Source organism: Nymphaea colorata, chromosome 11, assembly GCF_008831285.2.
Source record: "Nymphaea colorata isolate Beijing-Zhang1983 chromosome 11, ASM883128v2, whole genome shotgun sequence".
Classification (NCBI taxonomy): domain Eukaryota; kingdom Viridiplantae; phylum Streptophyta; class Magnoliopsida; order Nymphaeales; family Nymphaeaceae; genus Nymphaea; species Nymphaea colorata.
Window position 1 is genome coordinate 414,211 of NC_045148.1, and position 24,824 is coordinate 439,034.

General features: G+C 35.2%; 1 protein-coding gene across 3 annotated transcripts; it reads left to right on the plus strand.

Moving 5' to 3' along the window:
* The first annotated feature begins 1,112 nt into the window (after positions 1-1,112).
* LOC116264156 (pre-mRNA-splicing factor ATP-dependent RNA helicase DEAH1) lies at positions 1,113-24,357 on the plus strand. 3 transcript variants are annotated; one of them, XM_031644209.2, is made up of 29 exons: positions 1,113-1,234; positions 1,343-1,487; positions 4,443-4,577; positions 4,708-4,838; positions 5,799-5,996; positions 6,082-6,150; positions 6,654-6,740; positions 6,916-6,949; positions 7,076-7,130; positions 7,235-7,294; positions 7,417-7,488; positions 9,127-9,190; positions 10,392-10,471; positions 10,599-10,663; positions 11,339-11,396; positions 13,822-13,879; positions 13,989-14,054; positions 16,893-16,961; positions 18,539-18,628; positions 19,005-19,091; positions 19,237-19,352; positions 20,233-20,299; positions 20,707-21,747; positions 21,854-21,916; positions 21,996-22,119; positions 22,233-22,333; positions 23,227-23,289; positions 23,370-23,442; positions 23,782-24,357. In XM_031644209.2, the coding sequence occupies exons 3-29, from the start codon at positions 4,478-4,480 to the stop codon at positions 23,832-23,834; spliced, it is 3,144 nt and encodes a 1,047-aa protein (XP_031500069.1). In that variant the 5' UTR covers positions 1,113-1,234; positions 1,343-1,487; positions 4,443-4,477; the 3' UTR covers positions 23,835-24,357. The 3 variants fall into 3 exon arrangements, with proteins under 3 accessions (XP_031500069.1, XP_031500068.1, XP_049936480.1); XM_031644208.2 differs by having other exon boundaries at positions 1,343-1,378; XM_050080523.1 differs by lacking the exon at positions 1,343-1,487 and having other exon boundaries at positions 1,166-1,234.
* Positions 24,358-24,824: the final 467 nt, after the last annotated feature.

A 24,824-nucleotide genomic window follows, 5' to 3' on the forward strand; every position in this document is an offset into this window, starting at 1 on the left:
TTAAACATATTTCTATCTTATGTTATTTGGATGAGTTTGTATGTTGGGGCACGTATAAGAGGCTAAGGCATGTTATGACATGTCTTAAGTATACATGCAAAAAATTATAAAATTCTGCAATCATAATTTCACCCTTCAAGGTAAAATCATCGCTCCAGAATTTTGATTCAAGAATGATTCTATAATTTCGGAATCAAAATTCTTTGCTTAATAACACAAATACAAAATGAGAATTTTTAATTTTAGGATCATCCAGTTCCAGCCTCATCAAACACCCTTTAGACATGAATTAAATGGAAGGAGCCGTTTCAATTTTCAATATTGTATTAGAGATAAAATCAAGGCTTTAACGATGGAAGGGGCGAAGGATGATTCCATGATGCATGGAAAAGATTTTGCACGTCCGAACACCCCCAAAAAGCATCGTGTGGCAGAAAGATTTCATTTGCTTGCAAACAGAAATTTTTTTCCTGCATATTGGTTCTTGCTTTCCTGCACTTTTTTATAGATCTAGACATTGGTTTACGTAGCCATCGATCTTACTTTACCGAGATAGGCAGAAAGAATGAAAACAGATAAAACCAACTTCACAAATATCTCAAAATCTGCAGATGATTGCAACCTAAACTCTTCTCGTTCTATCAACACCCAAGGAGAAATCTCCTCACAACCACATTCACAGCACCTCCAATGCCTCCGTCCACCAGAAAAGAAGCTTATTAGTTTTATCTTTTAATAAAACCCCAAATCATGCATATTAATCTCAAATGACTCTAATCTGGAAACGACTTATTTCTGTTAAGGATGTGCTAGGACGGTATCTTATTAGTTATATATATATATATATATATATATATATATATATATATATATATATATTTTGAAGGATGTTTAGGTCAGGTGGTGAATAGCCACTATTGTTCTTGCGATAGCAGTCCGTAACATTTTCGGGGTAAAAAGATAATTTCAATCTTGAAGCTTATTTCTGCAACTAGAATCTTCACCCCAGGCAGTTAATTGAATACGTTGAAACATGTGCCTGTCTTTGTTATATTCCCGTTAACGAGACTTGTTTTTGTAAAATTTCCACTCAAACCAAACCGCGGTTTGCAGTTTTATACGCGCGAAACTGATTTTGGACGTCGGTCTCGAAGAAGCTCGGAGATCCCTACTTCCCAAGTCCGCTCTCTTTTCCCCCCCCCTGCCTGCCTCCGACGGCGGTCTTGCATCCACGGTACTCTTTCTCTCTTCCCCCCCTCCCGAGCCAGGGTTGGCATTTTTCTGAAAATCCTTCCTGCTGCTTCCTCCTGTTTGTGCCCTAATATCGAGTTCTATTTGCCAGGCGAGCGCATCCCTTGGAATTCCCGTCATCTTTCTTGTACGGGCCATTTTTCTTGACGTTTTCCCTGTCGGGTGTCTTCATGTTTCTTTATTCGCATGATATTGAATTGGTTCAGTCCAGGAAGAGCTGAATTTCTTGATGAATGGTGCGTGTTTGATTAATTTCTGTGCCTTCTTTTTCAAAGCAATAACAAAAGAGGGCTCAGAGTCAATTCACTTTCCTCTACCCGGAGGCCACAGTTTTGCCAGTATTAACTACTGTTCATAACTGGATTTTCCGCTTCAATATCGGAAACGTGTGTTTTTTTCTTCTATTTCGTTAGTTCCTCCTTTTCTATTAGATGCTGAAAAATAGAATGAGGACAAAATGCCCATTTCTCTTGTTATAGGTTTGCTTTTTTCCTTTTGCGGAATTCTGAGCTTCAAATTGGGAGAAATTGACATCCGAAAGATAAAGTTCTATTTTTTTTTACCTCTGCTGTCTCTTATATGGTGGTTGAAGTGGTTTCTGCAAATCTCTTTTAATGCAATGTGAAAGCTATTCTTTGAAATTCATATAATATTATGGATTACCTTTGCATTTATTGAGCTTCTGATCAATACTGCAGTTGAAGTTGGACGACTGTGATTTTCGAACCAGAAAAAGTTAGCATGGTCATGTCTTCCATCTAAGAAATCAATAGGAAAAGTGAACTTTGGTACTGGGGGATTCTTTGCTATAGTTCACAGTTCACACTTCATATTGTCTTGCTTACTTTTTAGTGTGATAATTGAATCAATTAAGTTCCATGAAGTATTATTTTTTTAAGCAACCTTAATTTTTTAACATTATTGGACCCCATAGAACTTTATAAGATAGTTAGGGTACTTAAAAATTCTCGTTGTGCTGCAACCTGCTAGTCGTGGAACTCCTTTATGTAGGCCACATGCTTTCTTTTTTTCTTTTCTTTAATGAAATGTGCATATCTGAAGGCTTCAACAGGTCATAATTTGTTAGTAGTACATTTTCATTTTCGTTGATGTTGGTTTCTGCAAATTATATGCTGTTATAATGTTAAGATGGACTAATATACTGCTATAATGCTTTCATTGATTTCCTTTTTCATTAATGTTAGTTCTTTCAAAGTGAAAAACTCTGTTGGGTGCTGGTATAGGTACGGATGTAGAGCATTTCCAAGACACTACCATGCATATTATATGTATAACAAGAAATAACAATTAAACAAAGTTAACAAACAAAACAACACATTCATGATTCAAAATTTACAGATTATGAAGAAGAAACTAATGAACAAAGTATGAAAGTAACAAACATACAAAAAATCCAAAATAGATTAGCTTTATTGATCCTTCTCAATTCCATCATCAAGATAAGAAGGAACGACATGCTTCACAAGGTCCATAGTTTGAGCATGCGAATCATGTATTCCTTCAAGATCCACGTGAGCATCATCTGGATTAACATCATAATACTTGAATGTTGCCGAACTACAACTTGCAACAAAAATACGATATGATTTAAGTTAATATTTAACTTCAAGAAACCAATCAATAGATTTGTAGATATCAAAGATAAAAATTAAAATAGTACCTATAAGCATCCAAAGTGTGTGAAAGTGAGCGGATGTTGTAGTGAACATAAACTAAATCTTTTGCTTGCCCACTAGTGGGTTTATTGCTTTTGATGTTGTGAATTTGGTAATGCATGCTCTACTTTATTTCACAACATGATGAGGATGCAAGTTGATATGATAATTTCAAATGTAAGCCGTTGGAGATTTGGTATCCATGCTCCAAAATATAATCATTAGTTAATACTTAATAGGATCTTCTTCATCTTTTCTATTGCAATCATCAATGAATCATTTCTTCCATATGAGAAGCTCGTAAACTCACTATTTATTATCTTCAGCATATGACGAACACTAAAAAGTCTCCCCAAACATATGTCCCTATTGTTTATTATGTCTGGAGTTTGATTAGGAGCATAGCCAAAGTATCGTGATATTTTAAAAAATATTGCGATATTAACAAGAAAAACAAAGAAAACGATTAAAAACGGGAAAATATCGCGGTATATTGAAAAAAATGTTAAAAATGAATTTATCACGTTTTTTCATTTAGATTTTATTCCATTTTCTGTTTTTATGTTTTTCAACTTGTGTTTCATTGTTTTATTCCTCTTTTTTTATGTATTTAACTTGACCTCTTAACTGCAATACAATACTTATTAGTTTTTCATTTCTTGTATTTTTACCTAACTTTTTAAATTTTTTATTTTCTTAAAGAACTCTGAGATTTTCCTGAGATTTTTTTTCGAAAAGAACAACTTTTCGATAAATACCCAAGAAAAACCTCACCGATGAAATCCTAAGAATGATATTTGTGGCTATGATTAGGAGGAATTCGACCAATACCTCATGACAACTATGTTTGTCTATAATATTTAGAACTTAGGGAGTGTGCCATACAATCAAATCGGTATTGTTTTATCCCATCTTTTTATTAAATTTTTCTGCACATGATTGAGAAACTGGAAATTATCTAGTGCAACGTTCTTCTTTTGACGTTTGATATGCTTTGATTTTTTTAATCATGTTATTCCGCATATCATAAACTTTATGAAGCATAGCCTTTCTATCAACTTCTCTCAGCATCTCCAAATAGGTTCTTTAAACTGAAGAAAATATATATTGATAATCTTGTCCCATCATAAATCAACTAAATGTTTTTTTTTAATTTCTTGGACCTTCACATTGTCATCATTCAAAAAAAGTTTCCAATCATTGTAGGTCACCATCAGCATTAATGCATGCTTCACCTACTTCGTTCTTTTCGTCATTACAATAATAGATGCAAGATGAGCCTCAACAACCCTCAACCATTTGATTCTTTTAATATATTACCTATTTTGTCTATGAGTTCTTTGTTTTCCTTTTTTTTTTTTTTTTTTATATGTCCTTATCATGATTTGTATTGCTATCTCTGCTAGAACTTTTTCATTTTGCTTTATATGAATGATCACTTTATTTCGTCTCTTTCCACATGACCAACTCATTTAGGTTCAAGCTAATTTCCTTGTTTTCCTTGATTTGCATTAGCTCATCCAATTGTACCACACATTCAAATATAAGAAATGGGAGACGATGCCCATTTACGGACGTGGGTTTCTGAGAAGCTGTTCTCACTCTTGGGCTACTCGCAGCCAGCAGTGGTCACCTTTGTTATTGGACTTTGTATGTTAAACCATTATATATTCGAGTTCAAGCTTGAAATAACATTTTTTTTAGTTATTTTTTTTCCTCCTTGAAACTCAGTTTGGAATTGGGGCATATATCTAATTCCCTGATGTATAAACTTATGTAGCAAAAAAATCTGCTTCACCAACTGATGTGGTTCAGAAACTCATTGAGAATGGCTTCTCATCGTCAACAGAGACAAAAAATTTTGCTGAAGAGATCTATTCTAAAGTTCCACATAAGGCTGCTGGTTTAAATGTAAGATTTATGCTGCCATACTTGCCAATCAGTGCTTTAGTTTTTTCACTAACTATCTCTGTGTTAAATCTTTGCCATTGTTTGCATAATGAAATGGTTTTAACCTTCACTACCATATGACACAACACCCTTCCAATGGACTGCGTGTATGTATCTTAAAGTGGCAATAGAATATCTTATTTTCTGTCTATATTTCCTGCTTTGTGTTGAATTACTACTATGACCTGGGAGGCTAGTATTTTGATGATTGTAATTCGATTGAAAGTAAATCATCAAGATTGAGACATTCTCCTAGGTATTTTGGGAATCAGTAGGGGGCTAATATGGCGAAATTGTATTTCAAGACTTTGCAGGATTCAGGATCTGCTGAATGATGCATTGAATTGTTTAGGAAATAATATAAATTCTCATATAAGCATAAAAATTCATAACTGTCGAAAATTCATATTCTTGGGGGACTCATAACACGATTTGTATTCCCTAATATACTTCAATGTAAATTCAGAAATATTGTTCTTGAATTGTTTTAAAATTGGGTTTCCTTATAGAGTTCATTTGGACAATTTTTACATTGGAAAGTGCAAAATATAAAAACAAATGAAAGATATATTTTAATGGTATTTTTGTTTGAGACCTTGTAAGGCATGTCTGAAAGGTCTGCCTGTGGAAAAATGGTCTGAAAAGGAAGAAAAAAATTTATATAGAGAAGATCTGTAGTGTATATAGTAGGCCCTTTCCTGTGGATTCTGATACTGGTGTCTTTGGGAGCTCAAGTAGCATATTTGTTGGAGAACTTATATGATGATTCACTTGCATTATAAAACATGTTCCATAAGTTCGTTAATTCTATCAGGCCTGATTTCCTGTCACCACAGCTATAACAAAGAAAACATAAACTTAGTTGTACTTTTATTATCTAGTAATGGTTGCACATCTGAACCATGATTTATTTCTTTTTAGAGTTACCAAAAAGCAGAGAAAGAAGCTGCACTATTTGCTAGGAGGCAAATTGAATACACTCTTCTAGATGCTGATGATGAAGAAGATCAAGTATCTACAGTTTCAGATATTCCATCCAAGGGTCCTGGTGCTCGATCTAAGCATATTAGGAAAAAGAGGCGGAAGCATGATGAGGAAGAAGAAGACGATCGTGAAGAGGTATACAACCATATTACATCTTATGCGTATTGTATCTTGCTTGGTCCTGTAAGTTGTTATAGTAACATTTCATTTAATGCTGAAGGTGAATGTGCCAGCAGTTAGCAGAAAAGAAGATCGATACTCTGATGATGATGATGATGATGAAAGAGAGGTATATCATGTAGATTTAAGAAGTAGGGAATGAGTGTTGTTTATGTCCCTAATCTCTTCTTCCTGGCTTCTTTTATTTTGGATTATTCATGTCTCAAAGGTTACAGACACACCTGAGGCTGTAACATGAAAACTGTGCATCAGACTGTTCTTCATGCAGTACATGGTCTACAATTTTGTACGCAATGTTGTCTTATACATGCAGTTGATTGATGGAATGTCAGGAACCATAAAAAGGTTTTGAACCTATGCTTGACATTGAGTTTTAGGCACAATGTGATTCATACATTATGGTCATGTTTGTGTTACTACTTTCATTTTTATGGCACTTCCAATTTATTATTGGCACCCCAATGCTTATTTTGCTTCAGATGAATGTGTCATTGTCAGAGTTTTACATATGCATATTCTCAGCAACACCAATTTCATTTTGGAAGTGTGACAAGATATTGAATATTATGCCTTTCTCAGTCTTGAATCTTACCTGTGTAATTCATATTCTAGCTAGAGGAAGTTAGACTACGTGATCAGCAGGAGCGAATGGAATTGGAAAAAAGGCTCAGAGAAAAGGATGCAGCTGCAACACGGAAGGTGAATGGCCCTTGGACATATTTTTGATCTATTTTATTTGCCATTTAACAAGTCCAGGACTGGATTTTTTTTATAAACGTTCTTATTTTATTGTCTTGGTTAGCTTTTTCTCCCATTCACGGATATTCATTCACTGGTTGTCATACAAAGTGCATAATTTTCTCTTTTGTTGCAGTTTATGGAGCCAACTCTAACCCGGAAAGAGGAAGGTAAGTCTATAAATTATGAATTCATAATTCTGAATCCTTACAAGCCAATAAGTTGTGAATTTTATTATTTTGGATCTCTATATATAATTGTTTGTCCTATGTTTTGACCTATGTTATAAATAACAGAGGAAGCAATTCGGAGATCAAAAGCCCTAGAGGATAATGATATTTCAAACTTAAGGTTCCAACCTTAGCATCTCAGTTACAGTATTTGCTTGTAGATTAAAGTTTCATGTCCAGATAATAGACTTCATCTGGTGATAATATGCTTTTTATTGGTTGCAGAAAAGTTTCAAGGCAAGAATATCTAAAGAAAAGAGAGCTGAAAAAATTAGATGAGCTTAGGTATGTTTCCTCAGCATTGATTTGCCGAGATGATAGTTGTTGAATCTACATCATTTTGTTAATTTTAAGATAAAATTTTGAGCTTCCAATTTTTTGTCTAAACTTTCTGCTTCCACTCTTAGAGATGATATTGAAGATGAAGCATATCTTTTTGAAGGCGTACATGTGACAGAAAAGGAGCGTGAAGAAATGAGGTAATTTGGATCGTGGGATGTATGTATATGTTCTGAAAATTTAGTTCCGTTATTTCTTTTTCTTTTGTATTTCGTCCCTTTTAGATCCTTTTTTTTTGGGATATACATAAGATATATATGCTAATGTTGCAAAGTGCAGAACATAATGTTTGTTGGTCAGGCCAATAGTGATCTAAACAACACACTGACTTAAGCGTGGTTGTGGTGCGGCAATGGACAATTTATATGCCACACCCGTATCCTGCGCTGGTGTGATGAGCCAGATCATGTGATACAGTGATTACCGGTGGTTTTAGGAGCATAGCACATTCCACTTAGAAAGTTGACTTACTCTTGTCGTATATTGCACGATATGCACTGCTACCTGCAGCACTGTTCTGTGCAATTATAAAATATGGGTATAATGTATATCCACGTACAATATGTGTATCTACACACACATACATATGTATGACCCACAATGGCATGTATATGTGTGTCTTTTCTTCCTTGTTAATCATATTGCTTCTAAATCTGTTACTTAATGCTGTTGTATCCTATTGATTTCAGGCACTGTTGTCAATACACATGAAAAACATTTCAAAATCTAGAATAAATGGCTTTGATGTGTCTGCTTGTGTGTGCATGTGAGAGATAGATCCAAGTGATACATATGCAAGTAGTTTGTACCAAGGTTATAGTTTAGTTTATGCATATTGAAATAGGCATGTTAACTGGGAATTTCTTCTTAGGTCTATGTTAAAAACATAAAACTTCATTGATCTGATATTCTTTCATATGTTTCCACTGACTGATTCTTTTCCTTCTTCAAAATGACAGTAAATGGCATAGTCAAGTTGGTTTGATATTTTAGTTGGAAACTGAATTCTATTTTCATCGTCTTTTAGGAATATAGTATCGACTTACTGTCTATGTCACATAGGTACGTGTATGGGTGCCGGTATGGATGCTGGTATGCATACGGTTTCAGACTATTTTCAAAAAACATGGGTGTGGGGTTGCGGCTGTGTGTGTGTATATATATATAACATGAATTTAGAATTCCAACAAACAAAATAACACATTCATAACATGATTCAAAATTTATAGATTCTGAAAAAGATACTTGAACAAAATATGAAAACACAGCTTTGCATGCATTTCCTGAGTATAAATGGTGTAAAGGAAAAAAACAGAAATCCAAAATTTTGGTTAGGTAAGGACTCAGTCAACTTTGACAAAGTCCTAATCAGATGGATACGGTCCTGGGTTCATTGACCATATCCGGTATGGCGGTATTGTTTGACCAGTACCCAAGAAGTACATGGGACAGCAGTACCGGTGTCATACCTGACCGGTATGGGTACGCTGCCTTTACAGCAGTACCTATGTGACAATACTGTAGTAAACATGAGGCCGTGCATTTCTTGGCATTGGACTTAGGCTTCATGACTGCTATAAGTAATTTTCTGGCTTTACCTAATGTTCGACTATTATGTAGTAATATTGTTAGATGCTGTTCTTTTTAATTAAGAGAAAAGTGATGAACCAAAAAAAAAAAAACGCATGTTCTAATTTTTGTACCATGCCAATTTTCAAATTTTTGGTATTTTATGCCATTGATTATGAAGGATATGATTGGAGTTTGTGTATGTTCAGGTATAAGAAAGAAATATATGGACTTGCAAAGAAACGAGTTGAAGAGGTGGACGAGATCATGGAGGTGTGCTTTATGGCATCTTATACGATCTTGGCAAATTAGTTCTTATGTTCGCGGCTATAAATATTTGCCTTCCACCTTTTATTTTGTTTCTTTTATTGAGTGCAAGCATGTGAATCAGATATTTGTCTTGCTCCACAAGATAAGTTTCGTGACTGTTACAAGAATGAATGAGCTTTACTTCTTCCTTTAGATAGTTTGGTGCTGTTTCGTACTCTAAGCTGCAAGGAGTTTGTAATGAAACTTGTATATCAATGTTTCTGGTATTTACCAAGATAGACATGAATGTTGGTATACTTACCCGGATGGACATCGTCTTCTGCATTATGGAAAAATACGACTATGCCTTGTCTTTGTTGCAACTCCTTAGTTTGTTTTGTGATGCATTCCACAATTTTATTATAAGTACAGCGTTCTTAGACTTGACTGCTGCCATTGGGATCATCTGGATCAGGGGGAAAACATAATTGAGCAAAACAGGCTTATGATGATTGTGAACATAAGAAACTATTCTATATGATCTTGTTATTATATATTTTAGGTTATGAAATTATGTGGATGAAACAGACATTTATTTATAGTTCTCAGATAATATTATCTTTTTAGTGTGCTAAGATAATATTTCTTGGTTATAGCTTAAGCAGGCCTTGTTCAGTGTTACTTTGATTTAGCTGATGCCATTTTTATCACTGTCATTGACATCACAGTAACATTTGTTCAGATGGTCAGTAGGACTATCAATATGGAGACACTTATTTGCTCCTCATGTTGAAGGATAAAGCTAATACATGCAATACAGTTTGGCTGCTTTAATTTGATTCCACAGGACCATTCTTGTCCACATATGTGGGATAGGTTATGGCTAGTATCCATTGGATGATATAAGGTTAAATGAGCTGATCTTTATAGATACTGGAACTAAGCAAGAGAGTACTTAAGCACAAAGCTCAGAACACTGTAGTTTGCAGACTTCTCATTTATATATTCATTTCATATAAACTGGTGTTCCTGAAAAGGTAGAGGTTTGGTGGATAGACATTTATGAGATGTTAATCTCTGAATCTGAAGTGTCATTATTGCCATTGATGATGCTGATCCTTTATGATGACAAGAGCTTACCTGAAGCTTTTTTGTCTTTTGGTCTGTTATGTCTTAATTATGGTTTTAATTATGTATCTTAGTCAATTTTTTTTCTTAATAACAGTACAAGATGCCAGAAGCATATGATGTTGATGGTGGTGTAAATCAAGAGAAAAGATTCTCCGTCGCAATGCAGCGTTACAGGTGAGTCTCTAGAAAATATAAGTGAGTATTTTCCTATGGTTCTCCTGGGAATCACAAGTTATCCTGCTTTGTGTGGAAAGGTATTTTGTTATCGGCTTCGAAAGGTAATTGTTTCTCATGTGAGCAGGGATAATGTTGGTGAGAAGATGAACCCATTTGCAGAACAGGAAGCATGGGAAGAGCATCAAATAGGTAAATTCTAATTTCGGCCTTGCTTGTTTGTGGAACTAGATATTTTGTCACATTGACACTAAAATGATAACTTTCTATATTGGTATAAGATGGGCTAGAATTGATTAAATACTGTCATCAACATCATTCTGAGGTTTCTAATGGAAGGTTTTCTTATTAAAATTAGGAAATAATTAGAAAAGTATGAAACTATGAGTTTTCTGCTAACTCTCTTACAAAAAATTAGGTTGTGTTTGTTTCACCATGGATCTGAGATCTGCAGTGAGATCCATGAATTTAAGGTCAGATCACCACCCCTCCAAATTCCGACCTTAAATATATGGTTTTTAACATGTAGCATGGATTTAACATCCATGCTATTGAGATCCTCGGTAAATAATTAGAAAAGTATGAACCTATGAGTTTTCTGCTAACTCTCTTACAAAAAATTAGGTTGTGTTTGTTTCACCATGGATCTGAGATCTGCGGTGAGATCCATGAATTTAAGGTCAGATCACCACCCCTCCAAATTCCGACCTTAAATCTATGGTTTTTAACATGTAGCATGGATTTAACATCCATGCTATTGAGATCCTCGGTTTAAACAAACTGGGATCTCCCACCCAAAACACATCTTTTTATGCAGCCTCGGATCTTATGCCTCCTTTTCTCACAGTTAAGCCTCAATTTCCACAGGAAAAGCAACCCTAAAGTTTGGAGCGCTAGACCGGACGAAACAAACAGATGACTATGAGTAAGTTCTCATCATTTGACAGTATATGGTCTTGTTTGGGTGTGGATTCTTATATCAGAGATGCTTGAGGATCTTGATATTATCCAGCACTTGTTGGTGGATGCTAGAACACCACTGACAGGATTCTTAAGAAGTAAGAACATATATTTACACAAAAAAGAGGTTATTGGAATCTCAAAAATTAGTTGGGACTTCAGATTTTCTGGTTTCCACTTGGTGAAAATGTTGATAAGAAGTTTTAGGGGAGTTGGAGAACATATTGCTACCTGTTACTTGATTTGTCATTGAATTTCATTTTCACTCTGTAAAATTCTTGAAACTTAGATTGAGATGAGTTGAGTCTGCAGTTATGGTCGTGATTGGCTTCCCCCATCTCCCTCTCTCTCACATACATATGGGCTGGTATATTCCAGTGCTAGTACTACACCAGAGTCTGAAAGCAAAACAAATTGCTTTTGGAAATGAAGCTCCTGGAAACTGGGAATAAAACAGCCAGGTTTTCTTTTCTTTTAGCTTTCTCCTTTTTTTCAGATATTTTTGGTTATCATTATTGTTGTTTCTAAATTATGGCTATGTAATGTTTTATACTTTACCCTAAAGGGTACAGAAGTGTACAATTATACCAGACATATAGTAAGACACCTGTAAATGTCTTGATAAAAAAGTATCAGTATTGGATAACAGTAATGACTAGAAACAATTAATATAGAAACCAATGTTCTCCATGTTTTTCCTATTATTATTGCATCCATTTTTTGATTCTCCAATCACCAGATACTAGTAGTATTTTTCTAAAAATCCATTGAGACGTGATTGGGCCAGGGTGGCCACCTGTGAACTGTTGAAGATTTTAGTTTAGGCTCTCTTAAGCAATGTTCTTGTATCCTTGAAATTTTCCTGCATTCACTAAATTTGATTTAGAAAATAACTCTAGTCTTCTCATGATGTTAAATATCACCTGGTTTCTAAGCTGACCACAGGGACCAGTTTTACTTGTCAAGTCCTAAAGGTCAGCAACTTTATGTGACTGAATTTCTATTTTGAATTGCTTTTGAGGAAAAATTATGTGTATCCAGTGGTTGAGGACAACTCTTAATGTGAGATACCGGAACAACATAAGAGTGTACACAAGAAAGATAAGCAGATAATAGTAAATAGACAATATGTACGTGCTTATGTATGTTATATGTGTGTAACAGACCATTGATACAAATATCACAGTATTTTTGAAAATGTTGAGCAATATTAATGAAAAAAATCCAAAAAACAAAAAAGGCACAAATCATGATCTTTGAAAAAAAACGTAAATATCATTTTATCATGATTTTTTCTTTTATTTTTTATTTCATTGCCAGTTTGCATTTTTTTCAACTTCTGTTTCATTGTTTATTTCTACTTGTTTTAGGTATTTAATATGACCTTCTAGATGCTATACAATGCTTATTACTTTATCATTTTAACTAGATGGTTTTTTTTTCTGTCTTATCATTAGTTTCTTATTTATTGTATTTTTACCTAACATTTTGATTATATATATATATATATATATATATATATATATATATATATATATATATATGTATGTATAAAATCTCTGAGTTTTTCCAAAAGAAAAAAAAAAACCAACTTTTCCTAAAGATACCCTAGAGAAACCTTACCGATGGTACCCAAGAATGATATTCGTGACTATGTAACACAGCTGGATAGATGAGTGCTTTTTCATAGAGGTAAACAGGCTAGGTTTTGGTAAGGTTTCTGTCACTTTGTTAAACTAGTGCTTGTCTACTTGAACAAGCTGCTTGTAGGTAGGTTTTTACATAACCTGCTACACTGTAGAGTAACCCACCTTGTTAGCTGATGTAGCAATTTAGCAACACGAATGACATGGCATCTTGCAAACCTCTGTAGTCTTGGTAGTGTAGGAACTTGGCTTGAAGAACCAATAATAATTTTGAGGTAGAACTAATCAATGGAAAAGAGTTTCGATATATCATTTTTTTTTGTGAACGTTAATAATATTGGTAATTTTGTGGCATAAATCAAATTTTGAACCATTTTCTAATATAATTTTGCTGTCAACTAGGGAAGAATATGTTTTAAGTGTTTAGTGTGCTTGATTCCTACTTCATTTTTGTTTTCTATTCCATTTATTAACCCTAAAAAACTAAAATTTCAGATTGATTTTCTTTTAAAGAAAACTTCTTTGAGCCACCTAAAATTTTGGAATAGTTGTGGCCTCCTAGTATTTTTCCTGTCTCTGCCTCCGCTTGTAGAAGATTCCATGGATGTACAGATCAAATTTCATAATTTTCATCCTAGTTGATAGATGAAGTTATTGTGAGGTCTAAGTAAACTGTATATCATTCATTATCATTAATTTATTCTTGTTAAATTCATTTTTTATAACTTTTGTTAATATTATTAGGTATGTCTTTGAGGATCAGATTGAGTTCATCAAGGCATCTGTCATGGATGGAGTGAAGGTATCTTCCATCCCAAAGTTGTGGCAACTTCTTAGAAGTTCTTATCCTCTGTGATATGACTGCCTTTGTAAATTGTTTAATTTGCTTTCTTGTGGTTTTTTGAATGCAGTATGAAGATGAATTACCTATGGAGGTTGAGGATTCAGTTGCCAAAACTTTGCTACAAAAACTGCAGGTATTTGTTTTCTTTGAATAACATGTTATAAACAGAGATCCTTTCATACTGTTGCTTTGTGCAGCTTTAGTCCCACCTAGTGCTTTGCTGGTTGCTTATACAAACATGTGCATGCACATGCATGCGAATATGTATCTTTCCATGTGTCTCAAAGTTGTTGAAAAATAAAAATGTCTTGGAAAATAGATTGGCATCATATAAGACAATTATAAATCTGCCTTAAAGCCCCAAATTCATCACCTTTTCCATTTACAATATTTTGTTTGGAGGTAATTGGTCTATGCAGGAAAGTTGTTGGATTCTAGTGATCTTCTTTTGTTGTGTAATTCAAATGACACATTATTTCTGACATCTAAAAGGTTGCCTACAACATCTTGCTGATGGGTTTTATTATTCTAATATTCTTGGCTATTACTTATGAAAAAAATGTGTACAACAGAAAATTATGTACTTAATTTTGCATTACATGTAAAAGATAAGTTGCGTAATTTTGATTTGCTTTGCATTTATGGTTTTTGTCAGATGAACAATTGTACTTCACACTCGTAAAGTGATTTGTCGTCCTGTTCTAAGGAATACCATGTCTTTATGCAAATGAGAATGTCTTTATGCAAATTCTCATCTCTTGATTGCTTCCATGTTATGAAATCTTGTCTTCCTATCTCCTTTTGGCCACCATGGAAGTTTAACAAAACCTCGTTTTTGCTTTCCCCTCTTCTTTTACAAATGAGTTTAAATTGGGAGGATGTTCTCTTGGTTTAAGGCTTTAAGCCTATGTGTATTCCTTTTTATTTCATTGAATACAAGTGTCAGGAGAACACAAACAGTCCTTCAGTTCCTTTTTAACAGTTTTTTTTTTTGAAATTTTGCAAAGAAGGTTAAGAATATGATATTTTTTTCTTTAATATACAATTCATTGATTGATAATTTTATCTTTATTTTAATAGGATTTTAATTAAAAAAAAAAGGTCGGTCATCTGAATACTAAAGCCCAGCTGGGAAGATAGCCAGTGATATCACATTCTTTTTAAGAAAAAACATGATATTAGCATTAGAAAAGGCAAAAAAAAAAAGAAATTTACTGCATTGTCGTCACTTTTTTAAAAGTTAATGTCATCATCGATGTTATCAAAGTCGCTAGGCACAGCCTAGTGTGCAGGCTATGTCTGTGCCTAGCGCCTAGGCATGCCTAGGTGCAGTTAGGCGACTGTTGGACTCTTTATAAATGTATGGAAACAACTACTATATATATTAAGTTATATAATATGACTAATAGTGTTATAGTCGTATAACAACAATCCACAATGGTCAATATTATATAATTTATAGACATATAACAACAATAGGCACACTATGACCTTGCCTCGCCTATGTACTTGGACTAGGGCGATGCAAGTGGAGTAACGCCAGGCACACCTCAACAACATAGGCCATCATAAACTAAATTTTAAAGTTTAAACTTAAATTAAATCATTTATCATCATTCACCATCAGTAAAACATTATTTTTTGTCATTTTATGATTTATCTACTTTATGTCTTATTAGTTTTCCATTTATTTTACTTTACCTAATTTTTAAGGTTTTTTTTTATTGTTTAAAAAAATTGCGGATGTCATCCTGAGATTTTTTGGGAAAAATAATTTTGCCAAAAACATACTTGAGGAAACCTCACCATTGAAAACCTGATAACAATATTGTGGCAGTGTTATCCGTATCGTACAATATGGACCCGTATCGTACGAAAAAATGATACGATACATGGCCCGTATCGTATGTATTGTATGATGTGGTGATATGGCCTCTCTTATGATATGGGCCTGTCTTTTTTCTTAAAGTTGCGCGATGCCCTTTTTCAAACATTTTATGTTTAAAACCTGCACCTCCCTTTCATTTCCAACATGCCTAAGAGTTGTGGGAGTAAGTGCTTTTGCCATTTTGGAGAGAAATTGCCAAAAAATCGACGATTGAAGGGAGAAATGAGAAATTGCTGCATTAAGGATGAAGATTATAATGACGATGAAAAAAATGAATAGATAGATTATATAATTATAATGAAGATGAATAAATAGATTCTTAGTTCTTGATGGTATGATGTAAAACAGTAAAACTTTTACTGTAAAAGACTTTAAGACTTTAAACTTTATCATGCTTATCATATCGATGTCATTATTATGTGTGTTGATGACGAATTATGAATGTTTATTATGTGACTGACGTACTGTGATGAGATGTTTTATATAGAAAATATTTTGTTTTGTTTGTCCTGATTTTTCTGATTTTTTATCTACTTTTTATTTTTTACTGAATAAAAAAAATAAATTTTTACGATGCATGTATAGTTCGGCCCGACTGATACACCATATGATACAGCTTTTACAACTTTGATTTGTTGTTGTGGCTGGGAAGGAAGACCTTTATTTTTCTAGAATTTAAAAAAGTTGCCTGAGGGTACCCTATTGTGTGATTAGATTTTCGAGTCCCCCTCTCTCTCCTCTGCGTCTCTTCCGTCTGATTTATTCTTCCCCTTTCCTCTTATCTATCCCTTCTTCCTCTCCATTAATCAAAGGGCACATAAATGTTGGGAGGAGAGGTGTAGAGAGGAATGGAGAGGGAGGGGAGACAGAATGAGTGAAAAGAGTGCTTTGGGTGGGGGGGGGTGGGTGGACTGGATTTTCCCATTTTCCCTATATATATGTGTGTGTGCGAAAAATATTGTAACTATCTTGCTGATGTTAGAAGACAGCACATGCATAGATGCAAGTTAATATAAATAAGACAATCTGCATTTAGTTCATTGGTGGGTTTTGATTCTTATTTCTTTTATTTTTTGTCTACAGAATGACAGGAAAACCTTGCCCATCTATCCTTATCGGGAGGAGTTACTTCAGGCTGTTGAAGATCATCAGGTCTGTGTTCTTTGCTTCTTTAGTTGCTTTTGCTCTGCATATTTCTGGATCTTGCATGCATGCATCTCCAACACATTAGTACCTATTGTTATAAAAAAGTCTTGAGTGGGCTGTATTTATGTTTCCTTTTCTTAACATGATGGATTATGGTTATTGTTGATTCCACACTCCATTTGAGGTGTTCTTTCAACGAAAAGTTGGCCATTGTTCAGAGTTTGTCCTTTCACTCGTCTCAATTGCTTCTTTCATTCAGGGTGTTAACTACTCCTCAATCAGTCTTTGTTTATATAACTATACTGCCTAATCTTGTGTTTGTATTCTGAATGCTCCACATGCTTCTATTCCTAATCTAGTCAATGTGGTTGGACAATGGAACAACATTTTTTATTGTGATTTAATTGTACGTAAACAACATTATTAAATCTTTCCTTGGAAGACTATCCAAGTTCCTGGCAGTCACTTTCTAATTAATGCAGTTCGTTTTCTCCTTGGCATTATCTGGCTTGTAACACATGCTTTGAGTGGTTCACTTGTATTCTTCCCTGTTCCAGTTTCTGACTGTATCCAGGGATTTGAAGTTCCTTGTTAAAGGTTAATAAGGTAATAGGTTCTTTATTGTTACTAATTGGGCTATATGAATTATGAAGTTACTGAATGAATGTGCGTGCGAAGAAATTGGGCAATTAAAATGTCACAAGACAAGACATTACCATGAATGCGACAACAGCCGAATAATAAATCTTGCTCACATCTTCTCTGAGAGAGAGTGGAAGAGAGTACCATTGAATTGTTTGTTTGGGGGGGGGGGGGGGGGGGGAGGGGAAGGTGGGGAGAGAGAGAGAGCTTGGTATCACCTGAACTCCCTATACTACAAAAATTGGTTTAGGTTATACATGATTTGATTTATGTTGAAACTTATTTGTGCAGATCAAATAGTACATGTTCATAGTCTGTAAATTGCATTTATTGAACTTTGTATAAGTGTTTTATATCTTTATGACAACTTACGTCTAGTAAATACATAAACAGCGATCATATTTTTCGAATTCATGCAGAAAGTAAATGGACCACATACAAAGAGAAAAACTTTGATAACCTCTCTGACATACTATAGTGAGCATCAAAACTTGAATTACATTCAGAAGTGTTGCAGATTCTGAAAATTTCTTGTTGTTATCATCGACTTCCAATAGTAGATGAAGTGCCAAAAACATATCTATCATCAGGTCTCTCACTGCAGGAATGATTTTTTTTTCCTGATTTTTTTTATCATATTTTATCTATAATTTTGTTTGATGTTTTATCAGTGTCCTAATAGTAATACATTAACAAGTTAATAAATTGCCTAATCCTTTTGTTGTAATATAATATATTTTTGCCTTTGTTGACCTTATGAGTTTGCAACTTTATTATGGTATTATCTTTTTTTCTTCGGAATCACAAATTTGTTTGTACTAAGCAGCGCAGGGATTGCAGAGCAATTATAAATTACCGAGGCATATTTCCTAACAGTTATGCTTGAAGACTTTACATATAGATGGTTAAGTTTCTCAATTTGCATCTTTTATGGCTTCCAGGTTCTTGTAATTGTTGGTGAGACAGGCTCAGGGAAGACTACTCAGATTCCTCAATACCTTCATGAAGCTGGTTACACAAAAAAGGGAAAGGTAACATTAGACTACTTCTGTTGGATATAATGATTGAGAATTCTATGAGGTGAAACTGAATGTTACTTACAGTCTACTGATGTTTAATATAGTATTTGGTTGCTCTCTCTTAATGTCCGAAGTTTTGTTGGAAAATTTTATGGAGGGCTGAAAGACTGTCTTTCATCCAGTTGGTTGAGCTCAATAGTTCTCTCTCTCTATCCCCCCTCCCCCCCCCCCCCCCCACCCCACCCCACACACACACATCCCATAGATATGTTTGCTGGGTACATATGAGAGGACACCCATTTTTTCTGCCCATACAGATTGCATGTACTGGACTATTTTGTGCAATATTCCGTGATGGATAAGATAATCATTTCTAACTTGTTCCCAGGTTGGTTGCACGCAGCCACGCCGTGTTGCAGCAATGAGTGTGGCCGCACGAGTTGCCCAGGAGATGGGGGTCAAGCTTGGGCATGAGGTTGTATGCATACCATGTACTTCACACTGATTTATTTGTATTTTATAACTGTTGACTTTTTGTCTATATTTATTTATTTCATCTTTTCTATCTGAGCGTCAAGCTTGAAAAAATGCAATTTCAATCTTTAATGAAATTTTTGTAGGTTGGATATTCAATTCGTTTTGAAGATTGTACTTCAGATCGTACACTTTTGAAGTATATGACAGATGGGATGCTGCTCAGGGAGCTTCTAGGTGAACCTGATCTATCAAGCTACAGGTATCTACATACACAAATTCCATGTGGTATTTATTCTCTCAGTTGTTCAAGGTTTTTTTTTTTTGGGTTTCTTTTGGTGAATTTATAATTGTAACATGATGTTTCACTATTTTTTTTTTGGTTGTGTATGGCCTATGAAGTAAAAAACATTAGGTGGTTTTCAGGTGCTGGCCCTTTCTTAGGAACTAGTCCAGACTAGATGGGACTAGGCAGCTCACAGAAAAATGCAAAGAAGTGAAAAGAAGTTTTCTTGAACAAATGTTAAAATCATTAACAAACATGTATGATGTTATATGTAAAACAAATACAAACACAACCTGTCCAACAAGTCTAGGAAATGATATAAGAACTTAGCACATAGTAGACTAATCTCAAAAAGAAAATAAACAAAATTGATACATTCATACATATATGCACAATGCAAATTTTACAAAAAAGGCATGTTACATAATTGAAAACTCCATACATGTGGGTATTTAGCAACACTAAATCATAATCATGTCACTAAGAACTGTACAGGGGAACAAATATGGCCAGTATATTCTGTTAAGAAGTACCCATAGATGACTAATGTTAGAAAATAACTAACAGAAGTGCAATATCTAAAATTGAACCAGTTTAAAAACACATAAAGGTAAGAAAAATTGAGCTTTTGTTTCACCAAGCATAGACTGGCCTTCTCCTGGGTGTGCTTAGTTGTTTTCACTACCCATAGACATTAAGCCTAGGTGGCCAAGCTGGCTTAGGGACCCTAAAGAGACTGAGTCTAACTCTTTGGCGAGCTTTTGATGGTGTAGGGTATAGTTGAATAATTTTCTTGATTTTGTTCTTATTGGTAAAGTGGCGAAATTAATTAATGCTCCTGTTCTTTTTTCTGCAGTGTCATCATGGTGGATGAGGCTCATGAGAGAACCCTGTCAACAGATATTTTGTTTGGTTTAGTCAAGGTATGTGACATTGCTTTCCCATCATATGTTGCTGATTCTTTTTCTTAGAAAACATGCTCTTTAGCGATCACCAGACTGTTGCAAGCAATTCCGTGCTTTATGCTTTGTTGCATAGGTTTGTTCTTTTTTCCTTGTACAAAAAATTTACCCGTGATTCATGGCGTTATTGAAAACCATTTTTGGACTTTGGTAGTGATTGCATTTTGCACTGTCATTACACGTTCTTGTTTAAAGCGCAGTGATGCTTCTTAACTCTTAATGTGCTTAATTTCCCAAAAATTTGGATGCCATGATGAGGATTTACACATTGAAATATCATGGCGTTCTGTTAACATAGCTGTTGAATTACTCCATTAGGATATAGCATGTTTTTGGCCTGATCTATGCTTCTTGAATTGCTTGATTAGGATATATCACGTTTCCGGCCTGATTTAAAGCTTCTTATATCGAGTGCAACCCTTGATGCCGAGAAGTTCAGTGATTATTTTGATTCTGCTCCTATTTTCAAAATACCAGGAAGACGTTTCCCGGTTGATATTCATTATACAAAAGCTCCAGAAGCAGATTATTTGGATGCTGCTATTGTTACTGTGTTGCAGATCCACGTGACACAGCCAGCAGGTGATATTCTTGTTTTCCTTACGGGACAAGAAGAAATAGAAACAGCAGAAGAGATTCTGAAACACAGAACAAGGGGCTTGGGAACAAGAATTGCGGAGCTCATCATATGCCCGATTTATGCCAACCTTCCAACAGATCTTCAAGCTAAGATATTTGAACCAACTCCTGAAGGTGCTCGAAAAGTTGTCTTGGCAACAAATATTGCAGAGACATCACTTACAATTGATGGAATAAAATATGTTATTGATCCTGGATTTTGTAAATTGAATTCTTATAATCCAAGAACAGGTATGGAGTCATTGCTGATTACTCCTATCTCTAAAGCATCTGCTTTGCAGAGGGCTGGTAGGTCTGGGCGTACTGGCCCTGGGAAATGCTTTCGTCTGTACACTGCATATAACTATCACCAAGATTTGGAAGACAACACGGTTCCTGAGATACAGAGAACTAATCTTGCAAATGTTGCACTAATGCTCAAAACAATGGGCATCAATGACCTAGTTAATTTTGATTTTATGGATCCCCCTCCTTCCGAGGCATTACTTAAGGCACTTGAGCAACTTTATGCTCTTGGTGCACTCAATAACAAAGGGGAGCTGACAAAGACAGGAAGGAGGATGGCAGAGTTTCCTCTTGATCCCATGCTCTCCAAGATGATCGTTGCTTCTGATAAATACAAGTGTTCTGAAGAGATCATTTCAATAGCTGCAATGCTTTCTGTTGGCAACTCCATCTTTTACCGTCCAAAGGATAAGCAAGTGCATGCTGATAATGCAAGAATGAACTTCCATATGGGCAATGTTGGTGACCATATTGCCTTGCTAAAGGTGCTTTTTATTTTGATGTATTTTTGATAGGGTAACTCACACTTCTTTTTACCTTAATGAAGTAATTGGCCATACTTATTTTCTTGGCCTCATTTTGCTGTTATAGGTTTATGATTCGTGGAAAGAAACAAACTTTTCTACTCAATGGTGTTACGAAAATTATATTCAGGTAGTATTGGTTCACTTTTGTTTTACTATTTCTTGGTACTGGTTGTTAGTCATAGACATGTAATCTTTGTCAATGCCAGGTGAGGAGTATGAAACGTGCTAGAGATATTCGAGATCAGTTGCAAGGACTGTTAGAGAGGGTGGAGATTGAACTTACCTCTAACCCAAATGATCTTGACTCTATAAAGAAGGCCATAACATCAGGTTTGTATAGTAACTATTTACTTGGACTATTTTATTGTAAAGTGTATAAAATGCTGCAATCGTTGTTACTCTGCCTAATCTTTTTCTTTTATTTTTTGTTTTTTCTTGTCTAGGTTTTTTTCACAACTCAGCAAAACTGCAAAAGACTGGGGCATATCGTACTGTAAAAAACCCGCAAACTGTACATATACATCCAACCTCTGGTCTAGCACAGGTATTCACTATTTCTTTTTCTTTATGTAAACTACACACGCACATACATATTCACAACATTTTTCTGGAATAATAATATTTTCGAGACGGTCTCAACCTTGTCCAGAACAAGGAAACTGACTATATTTGTATATGTTTTTGACAAATGCAAGCTAATTTTGGTGGAGGAATACTTCCCCTGTAGAAGGTGGTCGAAAGCCAGTATTAACTTATGACCCGCCTGTGGCTGTATGAGATGGAAATGTCCAACCACCCTTTACCCAATTGGACCAGTGTAGCAGCTAGTCCTTGATAGGATTAGAAGGGATCGATTGTTTGTGGAATAGCTTGGAAGTAAACCTGTTAGAACCATCATAAGATAAAAGGACCGACTGTGAAATGGTTTGGAAGTGTGGAGTTTTATTTGCCCCTAGAATTAAGGCATTTTTCTAGGTGAAGCTAAACTTCTGGGGAATTGGGTAGTCCTCCTGGCGAGTCTGATTCTTACAATTTTCTGGCGCTCTTAGGATATAATTGTATTACTGTATCTTAACCCTTATGCTATAAGATTAGGAGATTTCTTAGAATATGAGCTCCTCAAATATGGGCACTTATGTGCACTAGTTTTAACCACCCAATCATACACGTTTAGAATAGCTTCTAAAAGGTCAACTATCACCTTTTTTGGTAATTTTCTTGAGTCAGAGTTCTTTTAACCATAATTCCTTTTGATTTGGAATTTTTCTATCCATAATTCTGACATGGTCAACTGTTAAGATTAGTGCATAACTAGTGCTTATATTTGGGGGTGCTCATGTTATTGAGGCCCATCTTTGGGATACTTGGTTTTTTTAATTTACGTTCTTTTTATATGTTCCGCTTAGGGGGCAATACTTGTCTATTTGTCTTTTTCAGGTTCTTCCTAGATGGGTAATTTACCACGAATTGGTGCTAACAACGAAAGAGTTCATGCGCCAGGTATGGATTGGGCTTCTGTAATACGTGTCGTCAATAATTTCAATTAATAAAAGCTTCTGATGTGAACCAACTGAATGCAGGTTACAGAGCTGAAACCTGAATGGCTGGTTGAAATAGCTCCACACTACTACCAATTAAAAGATGTTGAGGATTGTTAGTCCCTCTTTCTCTTTCTCTCCATCTCTGTGTTTGTGTGTGTGTGTGTGTTTCTGAAGACAAAGTCACTTTGGAAGATGAAATTAATTCTGGTGGCTTAAAACCCCGTGGTTAGCTTCAGTCTTAAGGCCTATGAATGTTTAGGCTTGCATAGAGAGTGGTACCTATGAAATTTGAACCCACATTGCATTTCTGACGGGCAAAGGCCAACGTCATTGCGGCAACCCCGTTGGGCCTCTCTCCTTCTCTCTGCTTGGTGTGTGTTTGCTATTCACTATCATAATTTATTTATTACTTACATATCTTATTTTTCTTCTTAATTAATTCCATTGACAGCCGGGACACAAAAATTGCCACGTGGGCAAGGTCGTGCAGCTCCAGACGCATAGTTTATCCTCGGTGTACGAATCTCATTGCCTAAGCTTTGTTTTGTGCTGGCAACAATGATGTCCTTGCCTTGGAGAGTTCCTATAGATCGGAGACGGAGATAAAAAAGCTTTAAAATGCTGAAGGTGAGGGCATTCATTCTTCGGTGTTTTACTAAAAGCGGGGGGTTTTCCTGATGTACAAATTTGAGACGTAACCCAATAAAATGAAGAAAAAGGTAGAAATAGTGGCCGATTAATCAATTCATATTTTGTAGAAAGCTGTGGTGCTGTATATGTAACAATTAACTTCTACTGGTGCTGTATATGTAACAATTAACTTCTACCGGCGCTGTGCAGCTGCTTGTATGCTTATGATTCATTTTCCTTGTATCAATACATCAAATGTCTCCTTTTAGAGGTTACACTTGGTCTAGTTCGTTCCTGATGCTCCTCGTGCTCCTTAATCTGTATGGCTAATCTGCAACATTGGTTCGTCATCTTGGAGACCAGTCAAATGTATAAAGGGTTCAAGTTTATCTTCTCTCTTGCAGTTAGCAGGTTCTCTTATATCTGTAAGTTGTACAACTGGTTCCTTTAAGTTCTTAAGAGATATGACAGTTATGGAGAAGCATCAGATGCAGACATCTTAGATGTTTATTATGAACAAACATCCTTGCCCGAGGTTGGCCTTCGACCTTTTATTAAAAATTCAAGTTCGGAGCTTACGTGCTGGAGTTACACAAAAAGAAGTGGGAAAAACAGGTTCCACAAGTACAACAAAGGAAAAACAAGGAAGTCGATTAAATAACACCCAAAATTGTAGCATTTCAACAGCAGGGTCAACGATTGAGGCCAAGGGAGAGTACCGTTGCACAAAATAGCCTCTCTCCTCGCCGCTGCCAATGATCCATCGGCACCAATGGACATTTTTAGAGACGAGAACAATTTCGGAAGTGGAAGGCCCGAGAGCTTTAGTAAGGACATCTTGTAATGAAGATGTTTCTGGCAATA